General features: G+C 45.9%; 1 protein-coding gene and 1 long non-coding RNA gene across 3 annotated transcripts in view; one reads left to right on the top strand and one right to left on the bottom strand.

Annotated features, from left to right (window-relative positions):
* The window catches only part of LOC149343709 (glypican-6-like), a 148,693-nt gene extending 145,240 nt beyond the window's left edge, over positions 1 to 3,453 (top strand). The window contains exon 8 of the mRNA XM_089546031.1: positions 1,928 to 3,453. Within this exon, the coding sequence (XP_089402157.1) occupies positions 1,928 to 2,178 (251 nt within the window). The 3' untranslated portion in view covers positions 2,179 to 3,453. The remainder of the gene's footprint in view (positions 1 to 1,927) is intronic.
* Positions 3,454 to 8,741: 5,288 nt separating this feature from the next.
* Positions 8,742 to 11,485, bottom strand: LOC149343711 (uncharacterized). Of its 2 annotated transcripts, none has more exons than XR_016282720.1 (5): positions 10,778 to 11,485; positions 10,050 to 10,108; positions 9,787 to 9,937; positions 9,484 to 9,648; positions 8,742 to 9,383 (listed from the first exon to the last, which is right to left on the bottom strand). It is a non-coding gene; the product is annotated as an uncharacterized LOC149343711 (long non-coding RNA). The 2 variants fall into 2 exon arrangements; XR_016282719.1 differs by having other exon boundaries at positions 8,742 to 9,115; positions 10,778 to 10,992.
* Between the last annotated feature and the right edge of the window lie 5,813 nt (positions 11,486 to 17,298).

A 17,298-nucleotide genomic window follows, 5' to 3' on the forward strand; every position in this document is an offset into this window, starting at 1 on the left:
TTTGAGACATGCATACATGAATGAGTTGAGAAAATCTGTTTGTCCCCCCATCCAACGTTCAGTTTATACGGAAGTGTACAAATTATTAAAATATGTTTCTACATAGCGTGACTGTTGTGTAGCTTCACATGCTCTCTTAGCAGCTTCCCGCTAATTCAGTATCTATAAATTTGCTTTCCTAATACCAGCTTTTAGTAAAGTGTATTACCAGCACAGTCAATGGTGCCTAGTTGCACTGAATTCTAGTTAATTTAAACTCTTTTAATGTTGAACTGCCAGTTTATTTGAATTTGCACTTCGGCTTCCCTTCCTTCCAACTCTGAATAACTCGAACGAGTTATCAGTTCACCTCAAGTTCAAATTATTAAAGATTCACGGACCTGTCGCACTAAAAGACAGAGCCATCGTTCACTTCTCTGCCCTCTTACACACCGTCAAAGCACTGTGACTCTTTGATAACTTACACTCAGTCATAAATAAATATGACGTCATGACTCCATGAAACATGTAAGCACAGCTTAGTGCCATCTCTTGGATAAAGACAGCGTTAATTAACACTTTTGCTAGAACTCTCAGACGTATATGCACAACAAGGAATTCCTTCAACTTTCTTGTGTCGTCGAAGAAACAGGGCCAATGTGCATTGTCTTCCTACCCATGGATGATTTTTTGCCTGCTTTGCTCCCTCCCTTATAAACTTATCCACGATTAAAAAATGTTGCTGAAAAGAGGTAGAATCTTCCCTGTGCCTGTGCTGGAGGGCCTATGGAGTTATAGTTTTCTATTTTAAGCTGCAAGCATATTTGGAGCAACCACTTCTGCATGAACTATTACCCTTAAGTAATAGTTCAGCATAAGTAATAGTTCTGTGCATTTAGAGCTGTCAGTTTTTGCATTTCCAGCAATCTGCAGGTGTATTTAAATGTTGTGTATGTGTTACTAAGTTTTCAGGTGGTCTTTAAAGGGGCTGCGAAACACTGCTTGGGGGGATACCGGCTATACTGCAGGTGGATTCTTTGTCACACAGATGCTGACTTAAAAAGAATTACAGGAATCGATGCACAGGAACGGGAGTTATTCAATGAAGAAATTTCAAAATATAAGCAAACAAAACGCTGCCCTCAACTCGATTTTGGCGGGGCTTCCCACTCCTATTTCGCTCTCCCGATGACGGCACCTGGCGCAACCAATCAAAACAACCTGCCAGAGCACGTCGCGGAAGTTTGCACTCCATGGTTGCCTGCTCTCTGTAACTCGTTCTTGCTGAGACTGGCAGCGTCGTTTCCATGCCAGAGCGCCCCTGGTGGTGTATTTTTATTTTACTTGCTTTGCAGGGCTTTTATCTAAGACAAACAAGTTGTTTTTGTTGATCTAATATAAAACACCGACAGGTGACAAAATGTGTCTCTATTTATTCACACAATTTGCAGTATATTTACTGTTTGTCAATCATCAAGCACGTGCCAGGTGATGTCATATCCGCTGCTAAAACCCGTCACTGTGTGGGGACACCATCAGAGCCATGAATTTGTTTTTGGGAGGACATTAAAATATTATAAAAAGGAATATATGCGGTATTACCGACGCTAATGGCACCATTGTATCTCACTGTATGCTATCAACAGGCAAAACAGTCAACTAAGATTGTGTTTCTGGGCCCCTTTAAAGCATGTGTGGAACATTCACAACAAGTTCAGGGCTGACAGAGTCATTGGCTCTCAATAATTTGAACTCGAAGGGGAGTGGAAATTTGTTTTAATTAGGATCCGACTTTTAAATACACTTGATGTTAATGTGACTGAAGCGTCTGTGTGAAACACCATAGGTTTGAATTAAATGCGTTTGAATTAATGAGAGCCACATGCAGCATCTTTGACCTTCTGCCTAATTAACCGTGTCCACTTGTCTGTGTGGTGGTCCATTGCAGCTGACCTTGACGACATGGGCAGTGGAAGTGGGAGCGGAAGCGGTGACGACGAGTATGAGCCTGCTCCGACATCGACCACACCCGACATCTTCTTCACCGGCTCACTTCCGCCATCCCGCACGGCACCCAAGCACCCGGTGACACCACACACCAGCTCTGGCCACCGTGTGGTGTGCGAGGCTCCTCTGCTTCTCGTTCTCACGGCCCTGTTGCTTCTCAAGGCGTGCCTGAATAGCTGCAGAAGCGTCTGACGTTTGTTCCCGACCTTACATCATCACTTTGACCCCCAGCAACTGCAGCAGTGCCTGCCTGCTGTCACAATAGTGCCTGAGCAGAAATATAGGATAATAGAAAGAGCCCCGCGTGACGACGACAACGACGGCGGCTGTGCTGCGAAATGACTCTCGTGTGTTGTTACCGTGCCTGTGATGACGCTGTGTGGTGAGACTTCTTCTGGACACCTGTCACTCGTCTCTGTCAAGAGTGAACCATTTGTAGTGGTTCTGTGGGCGCATGTGAAGTATACACATTTGCATACGGCTCTCACGAACTGGGATGCCGGCTCCGGCTTGAACTCAGTGGAGGGTGGCAAGTTGTGAGGTGTGGACACTTGCCTAAGGTGCGATCGAAAAGTCTGTGTGGTGACGGGAAGTGTCAACGAGGCTGGTTTATGAAAGCCATCGCCCAGTTTTCTTTTTCCTTCTGTACTTTCTGTTCTTCAGTGTGAGTGTGTGCACTGTAGCATGTGTGCACAAGAAGGCACGAGTGGAATTTGTCACAAATCAAAGAAGTCTCAAGGTGTAGAAGATGCTGTATAGCTTTCTGAAAAGTTTGTAATCATCGCAAGTTTTTTTTTTTCTTCTCTTTGGCACGTCACGAATCGAAGCATTACAGGCCACAGAAATCAGTGAAATGTTCATATGCCTCTTTATTAACAATAGAATGCGTTTAGCTCACTGTTAGGACTTTTTTTTGCATGCAAGATGCGCTAAGTCAAATCATTGCACCATTTTGTTTTCATTACAGCCTGCATGCCTTGGTGCTGTTTTAATTGAGCTGTGTATTTATGATGAGTTTCAAACTACGCAGAAGGCTGTCAATATTAATGCATGAATGAATTTGTGAGTTTTGAGTGGCATCCTAGCCAGCCTTAGTAATAGGCGTTCACAGCCTGGATTTGCTTTCCTCCATGTATGATAAGTATTGTCATACTCATCAGATTTGCAAGGCTTGGTATATGTTCTTGCTCTGAAGACTCAGATGACATAATTTTTCTTACTCTGCAAAGTTTCCCAGTCACTTTCTTGGTTAGGTAAAACTGAAAATATGGCAGCACAACAGGCTCTTCTTATTCATTTGTGGACGTTTCTTCATGTTAACATAAACTGAAAAGGAGGACATGTCTCACACTTCTTGCAAGTTGCAGTTTTGTTGTTTCTAGAGTGAGGCAGCAAGATCTGCTTAATTTATATGTTAGCATTTCTAACACATCTTGAATGCGTTTGATATCCTTGAGCGATATTTACATTAAGTGCCTGAATTGTAAATTTCTCCATTATTATGTGCTCTAATCGCAACAGCATTGCATGAATACACGTCACTCTAAATTTTCTTTGTGCTTACAAGTAGCCTGGTCATTATACTTCAACGTAAAATATGTGAGTGCCTGCAAAAAAGTTAAGTGCAGTCTTGAGTAATGAAGTGCATTTCTATCACATTTCTGTTGTTCAGCTTTTGCTTGTCTGTAGCATTTTTCCAAAACATATAGGGCATTGCTGGATGTGCATAATGTATCACATTTTTTTTGTTGCATCTGACTGCATTGAATGGAATTTTTGCACACACTGTCAGTGGTTAATAGCAAGGTAATGCATGCTTTTACAAATCTGTTTGCATACTGATTCACAGTTTACCTTATGCGTGTGTGTAGAGGGCTGCTGGATTAGTTTTTGCAGCTTTATATTCATGTAATGGGAACCAGAATGTCTAAAAGGCATACGAGACCTTGACTTCCAATTCTGTTTTTGCGTCTTAAGTTCTGAAAGCTGCCATCAAATTATGTTCGCTGTATTATTTTTGTTGCTGTGTTCTTGAGGCCAATACTTAGCCATGATTATGGCAAGCTTAGCTCGTTACATGGTCTAACAGGTGATGAATCATTTCGAGAGTACTGCCTTTTGAACATGCTAAGCTTGCTTTCGAATAAAAAAAAAACTATAAAGGGCAACACTTTCAAGCACTGGAATTACAGGTAACACTGTGGAACAGCACAGCCTGCAACTTTGTGTGTATCATACCACATTTTTATAAGTGTGAGCATTTTCTTCCGCTCTCAAGTTATCTGAAGCTTCAAAATTACAATTGATTTTTTATGCTCGGCAATTGGCTCTCCCTACCTGTGATTTGATGAAAAGTTCATCCACACCAGCATACGCATTTTACAAGCATTGTTCAGTAATGGCAGTATGTCTTACAAATTGTATCTTTTACTTCCAATGCATGAAAAAGCTAGTAGCAATTTAATATGTTACAGCGAGCAAAGTGCATGCGGATGTGTTTATGTGTAGCAAAAAAGTGCACATATATAAAGAAAAAACAAGCAAACAATTGCAATGCCCCCTTGGCACAGCCAGATAGTTATGAAGGAAAGCTATGAAGCTTTTCCAAATAGTCAGAGTTAAAGAAAAATCTGATCTGCTCAGGGCATGCTGCTGTCATGCAAATCTGGTGCAAGGACACATGACATTGTTTCATTATAAAAAAAAATTTACCTCACCTTTCCAGTGATCTAAAAGCTGCATTTTTTTTATTCACCATTTTCAACTGGCAAAACTGGAATGCCGCTTTTTTTTTAATGCCAAATAATATGCACAACAGTGTGCTGTCTGACTTTAACATGCATTGTTTGCTGTAAAGGCCACAATTTTTTCATTTTTGATGCATTTATCATGGGGGGCCGAACCAATTTTTAAATTTGTCTTTGCATTTTTAGATATAATTTGAGTCTTTACTGTTCATTACTTGTGTACTAAACACTAGCTTGTGTTGTTCGATTAATATAATACCCCTGTCACACGGGCACTTTCGATCCTCATTGAGTCAATGCTCATCGAACTCAATGCAGATCGACGGTTGTCACATGGCCACTTTCAAGCGCAATCGAGCTCGATCCTGCTTGACTCGATGCCGGCCCCTCAAGAGTGCTTGAGGTTCCAAGCACAATCGAAAGCACTCTCGCTCTCACGAAGCTATAAAAATAAACGCTAGTTAACAAAACAAAACTACAACTGTTGTTGTTGTAATTGATTAAAATGCAAGACAGAACAGTTTCAGGCACTATGCCTGCAAACATATTTATAAATAATCTCGACACCACACTCCAAGCTTCGCTGTCAGTGTAAACAACAAAGATGGCGTCCTCCTGCTCGTCGACACGCAAACTGTAGAGCGAGCGCGAGACAGCCGCTCTCATCGACTGCTGGCTAGACCGCCTAGATAATTTGCGGCGCCAGAAGAGAAACGCCGTAGTATACGCAGAAATCACGGAGGCGTTTCGAACCCTCGGGTTCCATCGCACAACAGCAGATACAGAGGTGCGTCGCACGTCTGGCTACGGATTTGGCTGCCGCTGCCCCCGACTGCACAGTGTTGCCGGACATCACCTTGTTATGGTTGTTGGAGGAACATTTGGCGCCACCTAACACACATGAGGGAAACTTCTCAAGGAGCATTGAAAATGCCCGTGTAGCACCGGATGTTTCAAGCGTGCTCGAAAATCTCGATGCAGATCGAGTTCAATGAGCATCGAAAGTGCCCGTGTGACAGGGGTATAACTCATGGCACCTCGTGCTCTGGTTGTTTGAATTGTCATCTGTTGATGCTGAAGGAGTTTTGTTTTAAACATGTGCTTCTTTAGCCTACATGTGCTTACGTCTATTATGTTTTGTAAAGAGCTGTGGAGGATCTGATGCACTGAGCACATTACCTCTACCTTTCATTTAGTTCTTTTCTGGGAGCATCGTTTGTGAAGTGCTTCCACATCTGCAATTATTTATTGCTGCACATCGCATTATTATTTCTCTTCTTGTTTGCTTTCATAGTCACATTCCTGAAGCTGTAGCGAAGCAGTAGTGATGTTGATTGTTGTGTGTTCTTTTTAGGTGTTTGCTGTCAGTTCATTCGTTTTATATGCTAATATACTAAAATTAACACAGCTTTTGTTCCTTAGTTGTGGTCATTCTCATATCATTGCGTGCAATGATGTGTACTGGCATTTTAATTTTTCCAATGCTCAAAATTGTCTAGGCTGCTGCCGAATCTTTCTAGGGTATACTAACTAGTTTATGTTTCAGTTTTTTAAACAACTAAATACTGCACTGTCTGACATTTTCTTATAAGACATTTTCACATTGAGTAGCAAAGGCAACTTTCTTCGCTTTTCTCGTGTGCATGTTCGCACTGTAAATCAACCATTTAGGCAGTATACGTGTTTGATGTGCTATTTATTAGGTCTTGCAACATCACTGCAGTAGTGTACCTTTCTTTTTTTTTTTAATATATACATATATATATAGGTTTAGTAATAACTACAAGTTAGCATGTTTTTATTGTTGTAGCTGCAATTCTTAAGCTTCTGTAAATGTTGAATTTTTTTCCTCTTTAATGTATGCATGGATGTTTAAGTGACTGTTTTGTAGTGTATGTATTTATGAAAGCTCAGCGTTCCATTTTTCGGGAAGGACCACAGGCAAGAGTTCAAGAAAGAAAAAGAAAACTAAGGGAGAGAATACATTTTTGTATGACAAAATGAAATGCTCTAAGCATTGCAAAAAAGGAGTGTGTATGTGTGTTGACCAGACTGATGATGGTTGTGATTATACTGATTATATACGTCGTCGGCACTGTTGATGTGTTCATTTTGTCTTTTCTCACACTGCACTGAGTTACATGCTAACCTAGCGCGAGGTATGCTTGCATCCCGTTTGATCCTTATTGAAGTGCCAAACATGCACAGCAGAATAAATTGCTCTCTGCTGCAAGCTACCTTGACAGACGCTGACTTTGACTGACCTTTGTTGTGTGTGTGTGTGTGTGTGTGTGTGCTCAAACTTCTCTGTACGTATGTGTAAATATTTTATGTTCAAAATGAATGAAATCTATTGCTTTTCGAAATTCTCTTGTCTTGGGTGATCATTTACACGTTTAGCCATGAGGTTTTTATTTATTTCTGCCCAGTAAGGCACCAACATGCTTTCTAGAAATTGGGAACATACGCTTGAGATTGCCATGCATGTGCACCATTGCGGTCTTCCATGTTGAAGATTCTGCAGCAGATTACTTTGGTCATTAAGCGTAGAAAGCTGGGCTAGTTGGTTGCTAGTACAAATGTGAGACATTCCAGCGGCTAAAAAGACACGAACGAAGGTAGACGAGACAGGACGTACGCCGGACTTCAACTGAGGTTTATTTCACAACACGGACATTCGTCCGTGTCTTTTTAGCCACTGGAATGTCTCACAATAGTTACTTTGGTCATAGCTCAGACAGAGTGTTAGTGCCTGTATCTTCTGCAGCACTGCGTATTATTTTTCCAATGCTTGTTCTGTTACAAATGGTGGTTCAAAGTTCAAACATGTTGTGCACCACCTAGTGCTGCCACCGAGATTGCGACGAGAATAGCAGAAGGGAAGGAGTTTTGCATGCACAACGGCACGCAATGGTTTCAGTGAGCTTTTTAGGGTTAGCTTGACAGTGTATATGTACTGCAGAGTTTCCAAAGCATGCACTTCACTTTACTTTGCCTCTAACCCATATTTTTGGGAGCACACTGTTTTGTTGTGCTACAAAAATCATGGCATTTGAAGAATACATTTGCGAGCGCTATAAATTCGTCCTGGAAAAACAGACACATTGGTTGTTTTTCTGTCCACTTTCTTCCCTACGCTGCACAAGAGTTCAGGTGTTTAGGTCAATACGTTGCATGTCATTGGCGTTGCTGAGACATTGGATGCCATGTGTGCATGGTGGCCGCGGCGTTCCAGTTGCAGTGGAGGAGGCACTCGGTGACCGAGCCAAGGTGTGGCGATGGCTGGTAGCTGCCACCTCAGAAATTTACTGGGGCCACATGAGTGCTGCGTTTAGATGCTGACGAGGAAGACGATATATGCAGCTCGTATTACAGCCCGCTTTCCACCCCTCTGAGTGAAGAGCTAGTGCATGATGCTCCTGCTGCGGAGTTTTATTAATTTATTTTACAATTATAAGCAGCAATGCGAAAGAGGCATCATACTTGCTAAAAAGCCCCCACCCCGTCGCCCTGTCCGCGTCACCCCCCTACAAATTCTCTGCCAGCACTCTACGATATGCCGAGAGGCAACCAGTAAAAACTCTCATAATGTAAATAGAAGCTGGAGCAGCGACCCTTAGATGCAACCCACGAAACACAAAAAGCGCTAATAGACGTCTAAAAAAAGTCTCGGAAAAAAAAGCTTGACATCTAGAAGAAGTTTCACCTAAGCAGTTTTTTAGACTTAGACGTTTACTAGCCTTCTATTAGCTCTGCTAACGCTACGCTTGTATACGGCTAGAAAACTTCTGAGGTAGAACTTTTCTAGAATTTTTTTAGACGTTCCTTTTTTTTCCGAAATGGGTGCCTGTATTATTTTACGCATTTCAAGACTGATTTTAGTGCTGCCTTTAAACCCTCTAAAGCTCTAAAAATGTTATAGTTCATTTTTCTGGTATACACCACTAAAAAATGAACTCAAAACTGATTTGCAATGACCCGAACAATGAGCCCACATTACAAGGGATGTATGGCTGTAGTAATGAGCCATAAATGCATGGCGTTACTCTTTATTGAATCCAGTGCATATACACCCACACAAAAAAAGAAAAGGATCAGGAAATTAATGTTAAAAGCCACGGAGGAGGTAGCTTCACTGGTTTGGCTGACGTTACAACGGTAAGCACTTGGATGGCGGGAAAGTGTCGAGCAGCAACCAATTGTTAAATCAAAAATTCATTCGGCCCCGGGCCTTGTTCACAACGGATGCGTTGATGAGCAAGTTGCTGTGATGTGGATGGCACTGAAGAGCTCGCTAGGTGTTCAAAACATCGCTTTTCTTGCAAGGAGGATGCCAACTAGACGGTAACAAGGGGAAGTCAAATCCAGCTCTGTTCAGCAGCCTGCAGAAGTGAAAAATATTAGAGTAACCAAAAGCACAGTCAGTCAGGTGCATGTAGAATGGCCAATGAGGAGTCGGAAGCAAATAAGACCAGGAAATGGCAAGGAGTGACAGCACAGGCAACAAAATAAGCTAATTAAAAACATAGATGCATATGATGTCACTGCAAGTGGCATTTCAGCAGAGTGCTACGGCTCATCATAAACTCAAGAAGTCAATCACTGTGGAGGCCTTTAACAGAAGCAAAATCCAAACAGCGTGCATGGACACTGAAAGCCAAGCAGTCAATAGCAAGTGCACTGCCTTACTGTGACGCACAGTACTCATAGAACCTCCTAAGCTGCATCTTGCAAACAGGCTTTCTCTTACCTGCAAGATGTGGCTGAATCAAAAGTGGTTGATGTTTGACATCCTGCACCGTCGCATGAAAACATAGCAGAGATGCTGCTGTCCTGGTAATGCCTGCATCACTTCAGTATACACCAGAGATGTGTTAAATCTTGGACCTTAACTTGACAGCCACACCGGGCACATCTGAAAGATAAGACAAATAAAAGTGCGTGTGTATAATGTTCCTAACACTGCATTGCCAAAGAAGCCCTTTCTAATCTGTACGATGAAGCTCAAACAGTGGGCAAGAGATTACTTACACCACTGCAAGAGATTACTTACACCACTGCACAAGAAGCATTAGTCCAGATTCCCACCTCAGCACTGAAACAATCTCCAGGCCAAGTCGTCTGAACAACCAAGTACAAGCTGCTGCTATTAATTTGCGTGAAACTAGACCAGGTCCTTGCTCCTCCGGCCAACAGTTGGAGTTCTAAAGGACAAACAAATAATGGGGCTAGTGGAATGAACATTAGCAAAGAGCCTAGACCTATACAAGAAATCATGAAGTGAAAGAAAAGGTGTCAGCTGCAAAGCGTGCTTACCAAAACTTGAGAGAAGTTGAGCAGGCAAGGAGGTCCTCTGAAAACCACTGTTGGACAGCCTGTATCCAAAACGAAATGTACACAGTGAAGTAGGGACAACGCCAGCTGTGCACGGTGCAATTGTTTTCCAAAAAATAAAAGCTGCCATGCCTACAAAGAGCCGTAGTACTTCACTGCACTGTCACACAGCCTGCACACATACAGAGCAGCACCACTGAGTAAACTACCTTTGTGCCGGGGCTCTCAATCGCAATGAAATAAAAGCTTGACGCAGTTAAGATAACCAAAGCCTTTTTAACGCGAGTTTCACTGACGGCAATCACAGCAAGGAGAACTGGAGCACACAGGTGGCCAGATGAGAGTCCTTGGCAAGAATAAAACCCTGCCAGAATGCAATAGAGCACAGACTTTAATCAATGTGTAGGAAAAAATTCGCGCCTTATCAACGTACGCTTAAACAAAGCTGGTTGGTTTGAAGCTTTGTCACGTTCACCTTGTCATCGCCTTGGTAAAGAAAGCAACTCGCATGCGATAGCAGCCTAGCTGTATCCACTTAACAAAAGCTCAAATACATGCAAATGCACTGTTTTAAAACATTCAACGCTGCACTTTGGTATGTAAAACACTGGCTGATACTGTTTTGTGATTTGTAAACCAAAGGTTCAATCAGGCGCGTTAGTGGCAAAGCCGACACTTTCACCACAGAAGAGAAATGGAAGGTTACTTACTTTTGCAGAAAACGAGGCTCACACCTCAGTGCAACACTGGTAGTAAACGATACCGCAGAAAAAAGGGAAAGTGCAAACTGCAGCGGCGTGAAGTGCCAACCAGCGCGGAAAAAAGTGCGCACCGAAACGTACTACAACGTGCGCAGCATCCGCTTCGCGCGCGTAGCTATCGCTAGCCTCTGCAACGCCAAATGACCAAATGAAGTACTAAATTTCTAAACGTAAAAAATAAACAAATCATTAAAGAACCAAAAAACAAATTGAATCTAATACTTTCATGTAAAACTAAGCACTTGCAGCTTCCACTAAGATTTTTTTCTGCTTTAAACGGTTAAAACCACTTTGGCAAACTATCCTGCATCGCCACCGTGCGGAGCGACACCAAGCAGCAAGCTGCGGCGTGACTACAGTGTAGCGTGACTCAAGAAAGATTGCCTCCAAGATACGCCGCCACGAAAAGATAGCGCGCGGGTGATCTGCGCGATAAACCGCGCGAGCGAGCTCGGCGAAGTCGGCGGGAAGGCGGCGAAGGCAGCGTGCGCTGCGCCTGTCAATCCGCATGCTGCCGCCAGCTAGCCGAGGCGTAACAGAGGCGTTCGCAACATGAAGCAAATTTTTTCACTCGCGTAACTACCGTCGGCTTTCAGGGCCATTATATGTTACCTAAATCCAGCCTTACGAGTGGCGGGTTAGCTGCACTCGATGTGGAACGTGATTCGGGCTCGGTAGGATAAAACGCGCTTTCTGTGTTCGAATACAAAGAGCGGTCTTTGCACCGGCGCGCCTGCTCTTCGAAACGTCAAGCAGGAGAGCCATCTAATTTATGTGCCGTGATTTACAGCATGTTTAATCCACGGTGGCAACTCTGCTGATTACTGGCGCATCTCCTTCACGTGGTCTCAAGTTCCACGTGTTAGAAATAAGTCTAGAAAACATCTGACTACAGAAGTTTCACAGCAAACGTCTGACTGCAGATGTTTAAGAGACGTCGCAGAGGAAACTTCTCCTTGTCGACATCTATGAGACGTTTGAACACAGCGCAAGACGTTTGTAGTCATTTGAAGCTGTTCCGAGACGTTCGTAAGACGTTTTGTGTTTCGTGGGAAGGGCTATGGGATTAAAAGCCTGTGCATGAAAACACGTGGTGGAACTGCATGCATGCACTGTGGCTTGACATGCGGTAGAATAAGCTTGCTGATGGGAGTGCACTCGGAGATCTGCAATCTTTGCAAACGTGCGACTCTGCGCGGAAGTGTTTGCAGTATTTTCGGGCTTGATATGTGGTTGTGTGCTCACGGGCAGAGAGAGCATCACCCACAAGCTGCAGCTGAAGCACGCTGTGACATGTGACCCACACTGCAGCACAGCATCTGCTGCAGTTGCTTGCTCCGAGTGATGTGCTTAGACTAGGAGGCGGCATGCGCTCTTCTGCAATCCGGCCATGCATGATCACGCTCACTATTTCTAGGAGGTGCTGCTTCAGCCCTCAACTTTCTTCCCCTTCCACGGTGTGCCTCTCCCTTTCTCTCCACTCCTCACATTAATTCGCGGACGCCGCTACGATGATGGCGCCGAGGTCTCGGCAATGGGACATTATGCAGCTGTCACTGTAAAACAAAACATGTAGGTTTCTCTCTGGCAAGTATTAAAGGTTTCTCTCTCGCGCTAAACGAGTTGAAAATTTTCACACACTTACACTTATCACCTACGGACATGTATAACACTGGTTGGTCAGTGGGCGCAGAATGTCTACACGATGTAGACATGCACCAGCTTGTTCAGCCCTTCCCAGGGCCGCGATATGTTGAACCATCGTAAGAGCTGCTCCCCGAGGCTTAGTTCTTGACAGCAGTTTTCAAAGAGAGCCAGCTTGGAACCTCAATGTCGTGCCAGTATTCCCGACTACTTTTGTACCAAAAGTTTGCTCAACCGTCCGTGATTGTGGGTTCTTTGCCACGTGTAGAAGTTTGGCTATGACAGCACATTGCAGTGATTGAGCGAGTTGATGTGCTCTCCTCGGAAGGTGCATCTGAGTACCTTTAAGTGCCCTCTGAATTTTCTTGTGATAGTGAATTTCTTTTTGTTTTTTGCGATTGACCCGACCAGGACGCAGAAACGCCCCTCAATGAAGCAAAATTGAGGGTACATATCCAGAGGATTCGGGCCACCATCTTTGTTGTCAATCCAGGTGTCGGCCGCAGCGCCAATTGAAACGCAAAAAAAAAATACAAAAAGATATATTGGAGCTGGAGAGCAAATACAGATGGGGCTTGCTTCGATGCAATCCTCGCACCATAGAAGAGTAAATCATCTTGCAATCAGGGAAGTAACCAGGGGGGAGTAAGACTCGAGTTCAGGTCTTCCTCTTTTGTGGTGGTGGAGATGGGGGTCCGTTTGGGCGCGACACGTTTCAGGAGGGAGATGAGACGTAGACGAACTTCTTTGCGGAAATGTACAAGCTGGGTTTATTTACAACTATTTACACATATGCACATAGACCAGGGTGGTCGCTAGCATTCAGGACGATCGGGAGCGCCAGGCCAGAGCTCGCCCCTACGAAACCCTGTCCTGCCTGGCCGACTGAACTCGCGCTACACGTAGCGGCTCCTCGTCCTTCGGAACGTGGCCAGCGCAAAGCTAGACCCTGTCCGTCTCGCGATTCCGACTCTCCACCAAGAGTCCCTGCCCAAGTCTCCTCCTTTTGGCGCCAAAACGCCTCCTTAAATAAGTTTCCCCAGCATTCTGGGGACCAACTTAATGACCAATGAGAGATGGGCTTCTTACAACCAATCAGAGCGTTTCTCTGCAACTCAACAGACCCACGAGCTTGTTTGCTCGCGAGGGCCGCATGCCTTTGAAGAAGCCGACAGCGCTTTTGCGCTTTTCCACACACAATAAAAACACTTTGACAACACCACAAAAGCACGCAAGCACCACTTCCATCAGCTGTGGCTCCAAACACTACAGTGTGGCATCTGAGCCCTCTGGCCAGAGGCAGAGTAATCACAACTCGTTACCCGAATGACCACTTTCATCAGCTGTGGCTCCAAACACTACAGGGTGCATCTGAGCCCTCTGGCCAGAGGCAGAGTAATCACACCTCGTTACCCGCCATCCGGCCTCACGACCATTCGTAATTACACTCAGCTGCCTCCCACGCAAGCTTCCCCCTCAAGTGTCCCTGAAGTTTTCTTTCGCACAGTTCGACGCCGCCGCCGAAAAGCCATTGAACTTAACCCCGACAATAGCCGGGGTACGCGACTCGTACGCACTGTCCGCGGAACGGGTCCCCTTCCGGCACCCCTCGCTGCCATTGCTGCTTTTACCTTTTGGGGCGGCAGCCCTTTGACACCAGCGTTTCCTCTGTCTGCTTAAGAGCTATGCCGCCTAAAACATCTTAAGATAAGGACCAAGTCGGCGGCGCCCGGGGGGGATATGGGGATGGCCCGCTGCGCGGCGGCCCGCAAACTCAACTCCTCCCAACCAAGATTGTTGTGGGTACACTTGCTGTACGCACAACAAATTCCATGCACTGCCATCAGCTGACGCCTCGAGGGTAAACAGTGAATAAAAGTGGCAAACCCACAGCAAAATAACACACACAGAAAAACAAATCAGGCGTACTCATGACGTAAGCATGGGCCAAACAAAGCATCCCTGCAAGCACCGAAATTGTACAAACGATAGCCTGCATACATGGACGAAGCATAACTGCGCACACATCACCAAGTCGCAAACAACCAAGAGCACACATGCTCAAGCACCAGTTCACACAGCACAGTACAAGAAACCCGCATCGGTAGATCCCCACCCGTTCCGTCCCCGGCGAAACATGGCGGCCACCACCTGTTGCTGTTGGGCAAAAGTCTTATCGGGCCCTTCACTTTCATTCGGTGGCGGTTGCTTTACCGCTTCCTTCCCCTCTACGGCAAGCGCAGAACATGCCTTTCTCTGCTCCTCGTCATCCGCTCTGACAGCTATTACTTCCTCTGTGGGTTCATCAACGAAGGCTTCGATCTCTGTTTTCACCCTCTGTACTGCAAGCTCTTGAGTTTTACTCTGAACTCGCTTCAGTTCCTCAAAAGCCTCGGGTGTGAACAAGGCTTCCTCCGCAAGCTCCTCAGTTACAGCACACTGGATGAGCACAGGGGGATTTACACTGGCATCCTGTGATGACCTCGACAGACTCAAGGGCACATACCTTAAATCAGCTATGACCGCATGCCCGAACGCGCCTTTGAGTCGTATCTTGCCGACTCGCTCTGAGGGGTTCACGTGTGGGACAACGCTTCTTTTGAGGATAGTGATCCCTGCACCTGAGTCAACACAGGCCTTGAAAGGCGTTCCTCCCGCAACCAGCTCCACCCAGGTCATTTTTGCACCTCCCCCTGCCGCATTCACTACATATACGTCACATGTTGGCACGGCGTCGCACGCTGCCCTCGCGGTTAATTTGGCGGTCTGCGACCTTTTAGCTGCCTCCTGCGTTTCCCACTCTTTCGGTTTGGTCTGTTGGCAATTCCGCTGGTAGTGGCCTGAACGGCCGCAAGAAAAACACCTGGGGGCAGGCCCACGACCAGTGTTCATGTTCCTCAGATCCGGCTGTCTCAACTTATCCCCTTTAGGGGTATCCGCGCCTTTTTGTTCAACTTGGCGGGGGCGCCTCAAGCTATCCTCGTATTTTTCATCGAGTTTCGCTAGCTCTCCAGGTTTAAACCATTCTCCGGTTTCATGCTGCAGTACGTAGGTCCTCAGATCATCACCCATAAGCTGTTTGAGCCGGTCAGAAATCAGCAACGTACGCAGCTCTTCTAGCGATTTTATCTTCCGGCTGCTCAGGTAATAGTCGAGGAGAACTTGCAGCCTAGTCGCGAATCGACTCCAGGTTTCATTCCCCTTTCTTCCCGAGAAAAACCTACGCTGATATTCTTCTGGCGTCAACTTCAGTTCCCCTAGCACGAACTCTTTGATTTCCTCATACGACATCAACCTGTCGTCCGCTTTGTCTGCTATGAGCGCGCGACACTGCTCGTTTAACAATGGCAATATTACACTCCCGCGCAGATCGTCCGGAACTGCGCAGCTCCTCAGCATATTGTCCGCATTTTTGAACCAAGCGGGCACCAGCTCCTCGAACGCCGGCATGGGAGCAGGGACCGCCCTTAACTCTTCAGCATATCTGCTCCTACCATCTCGAGTTCCCAGCGCGCTGTTGCTCTGGCCCTTCTGTTTCAGTCTGAGAAGCTCAATTTCGAGCTCCAATTTTTTTATATCAAGCTGCCTTAGAAGGATTGCATCACTGCTTTCCTTCTCGATCGGCGGAACGTTATGAATTGCTGGACTCGGAGCAGATTCAATTTCCTGCAATACTGAATATCCTTCAGTTTCATCTGTTACTGAAGCCCGATCAGAGCTCTGGCTGTCCATCCCGTCTTCCCTCTGAGTTGTCCTTCGTGTGGTGACCACCATGCCCTACCGGCAAACGAACAGGGAAGAGACCCACCTTTGCTTCGGTGCTTTCCGCGCTTCGCCTGGCACACTCGGTGATGTCGCTCCAAGTTCTGTCGTCCACAGGTCAGTTCACCACACGTCAGAAAGTCAGCAGCCCGGTGCAAGTCGTTGCTTGGAACCTGGACGCTCGGGGTTGGATGTTCAAGTTCTCCGTTGAGAGTCGCCCTCACAAGATCTTTCGTTGTAGCCCCGTTCGCTTGAAGGTGCAGATCCTGGAGCCTCTTCGTAGATGTTGGTCCAGCTTAAAATCTTCTGTACAGAGCAGTTGAAGACGCTCACCCTCCGCAGAAAGCCGCTGCCCAATCCTGTCGACTGCGCCAGTTAGACTCGAGTTCAGGTCTTCCTCTTTTGTGGTGGTGGAGATGGGGGTCCATTTGGGCGCGACACGTTGCAGGAGGGAGATGAGACGTAGACGAACTTCTTTGCGGAAATGTACAAGCTGGGTTTATTTACAACTATTTACACATATACACATCGACCAGGGTGGTCGCTAGCATTCAGGACGCCAGTTAGACTCGGGTTCAGGTCTTCCTCTTTTGTGGTGGTGGAGATGGGGGTCCGTTTGGGCGCGACACGTTGCAGGAGGGAGATGAGACGTAGACGAACTTCTTTGCGGAAATGTACAAGCTGGGTTTATTTACAACTATTTACACTTATACACATCGACCAGGGTGGTCGCTAGCATTCAGGACGATCGGGAGCGCCAGGCCAGAGCTCGCCCCTACGAAACCCTGTCCTGCCTGGCCGACTGAACTCGCGCTACGCGCAGCGGCTCCTCGTCCTTCGGAACGTGGCCAGCGCAAAGCTAGACCCTGTCCGTCTCGCGATTCCGACTCTCCACCAAGAGTCCCTGCCCAAGTCTCCTCCGTTTGGCGCCAAAACGCCTCCTTAAATAAGTTTCCCCAGCATTCTGGGGACCAACTTAATGACCAATGAGAGATGGGCTTCTTACAACCAATCAGAGCGTTTCTCTGCAACTCAACAGACCCACGAGCTTGTTTGCTCGCGAG

Source organism: Amblyomma mixtum, chromosome 5 (assembly GCF_055824585.1).
Source record: "Amblyomma mixtum isolate Tamu chromosome 5, ASM5582458v1, whole genome shotgun sequence".
NCBI classification, from domain to species: domain Eukaryota; kingdom Metazoa; phylum Arthropoda; class Arachnida; order Ixodida; family Ixodidae; genus Amblyomma; species Amblyomma mixtum.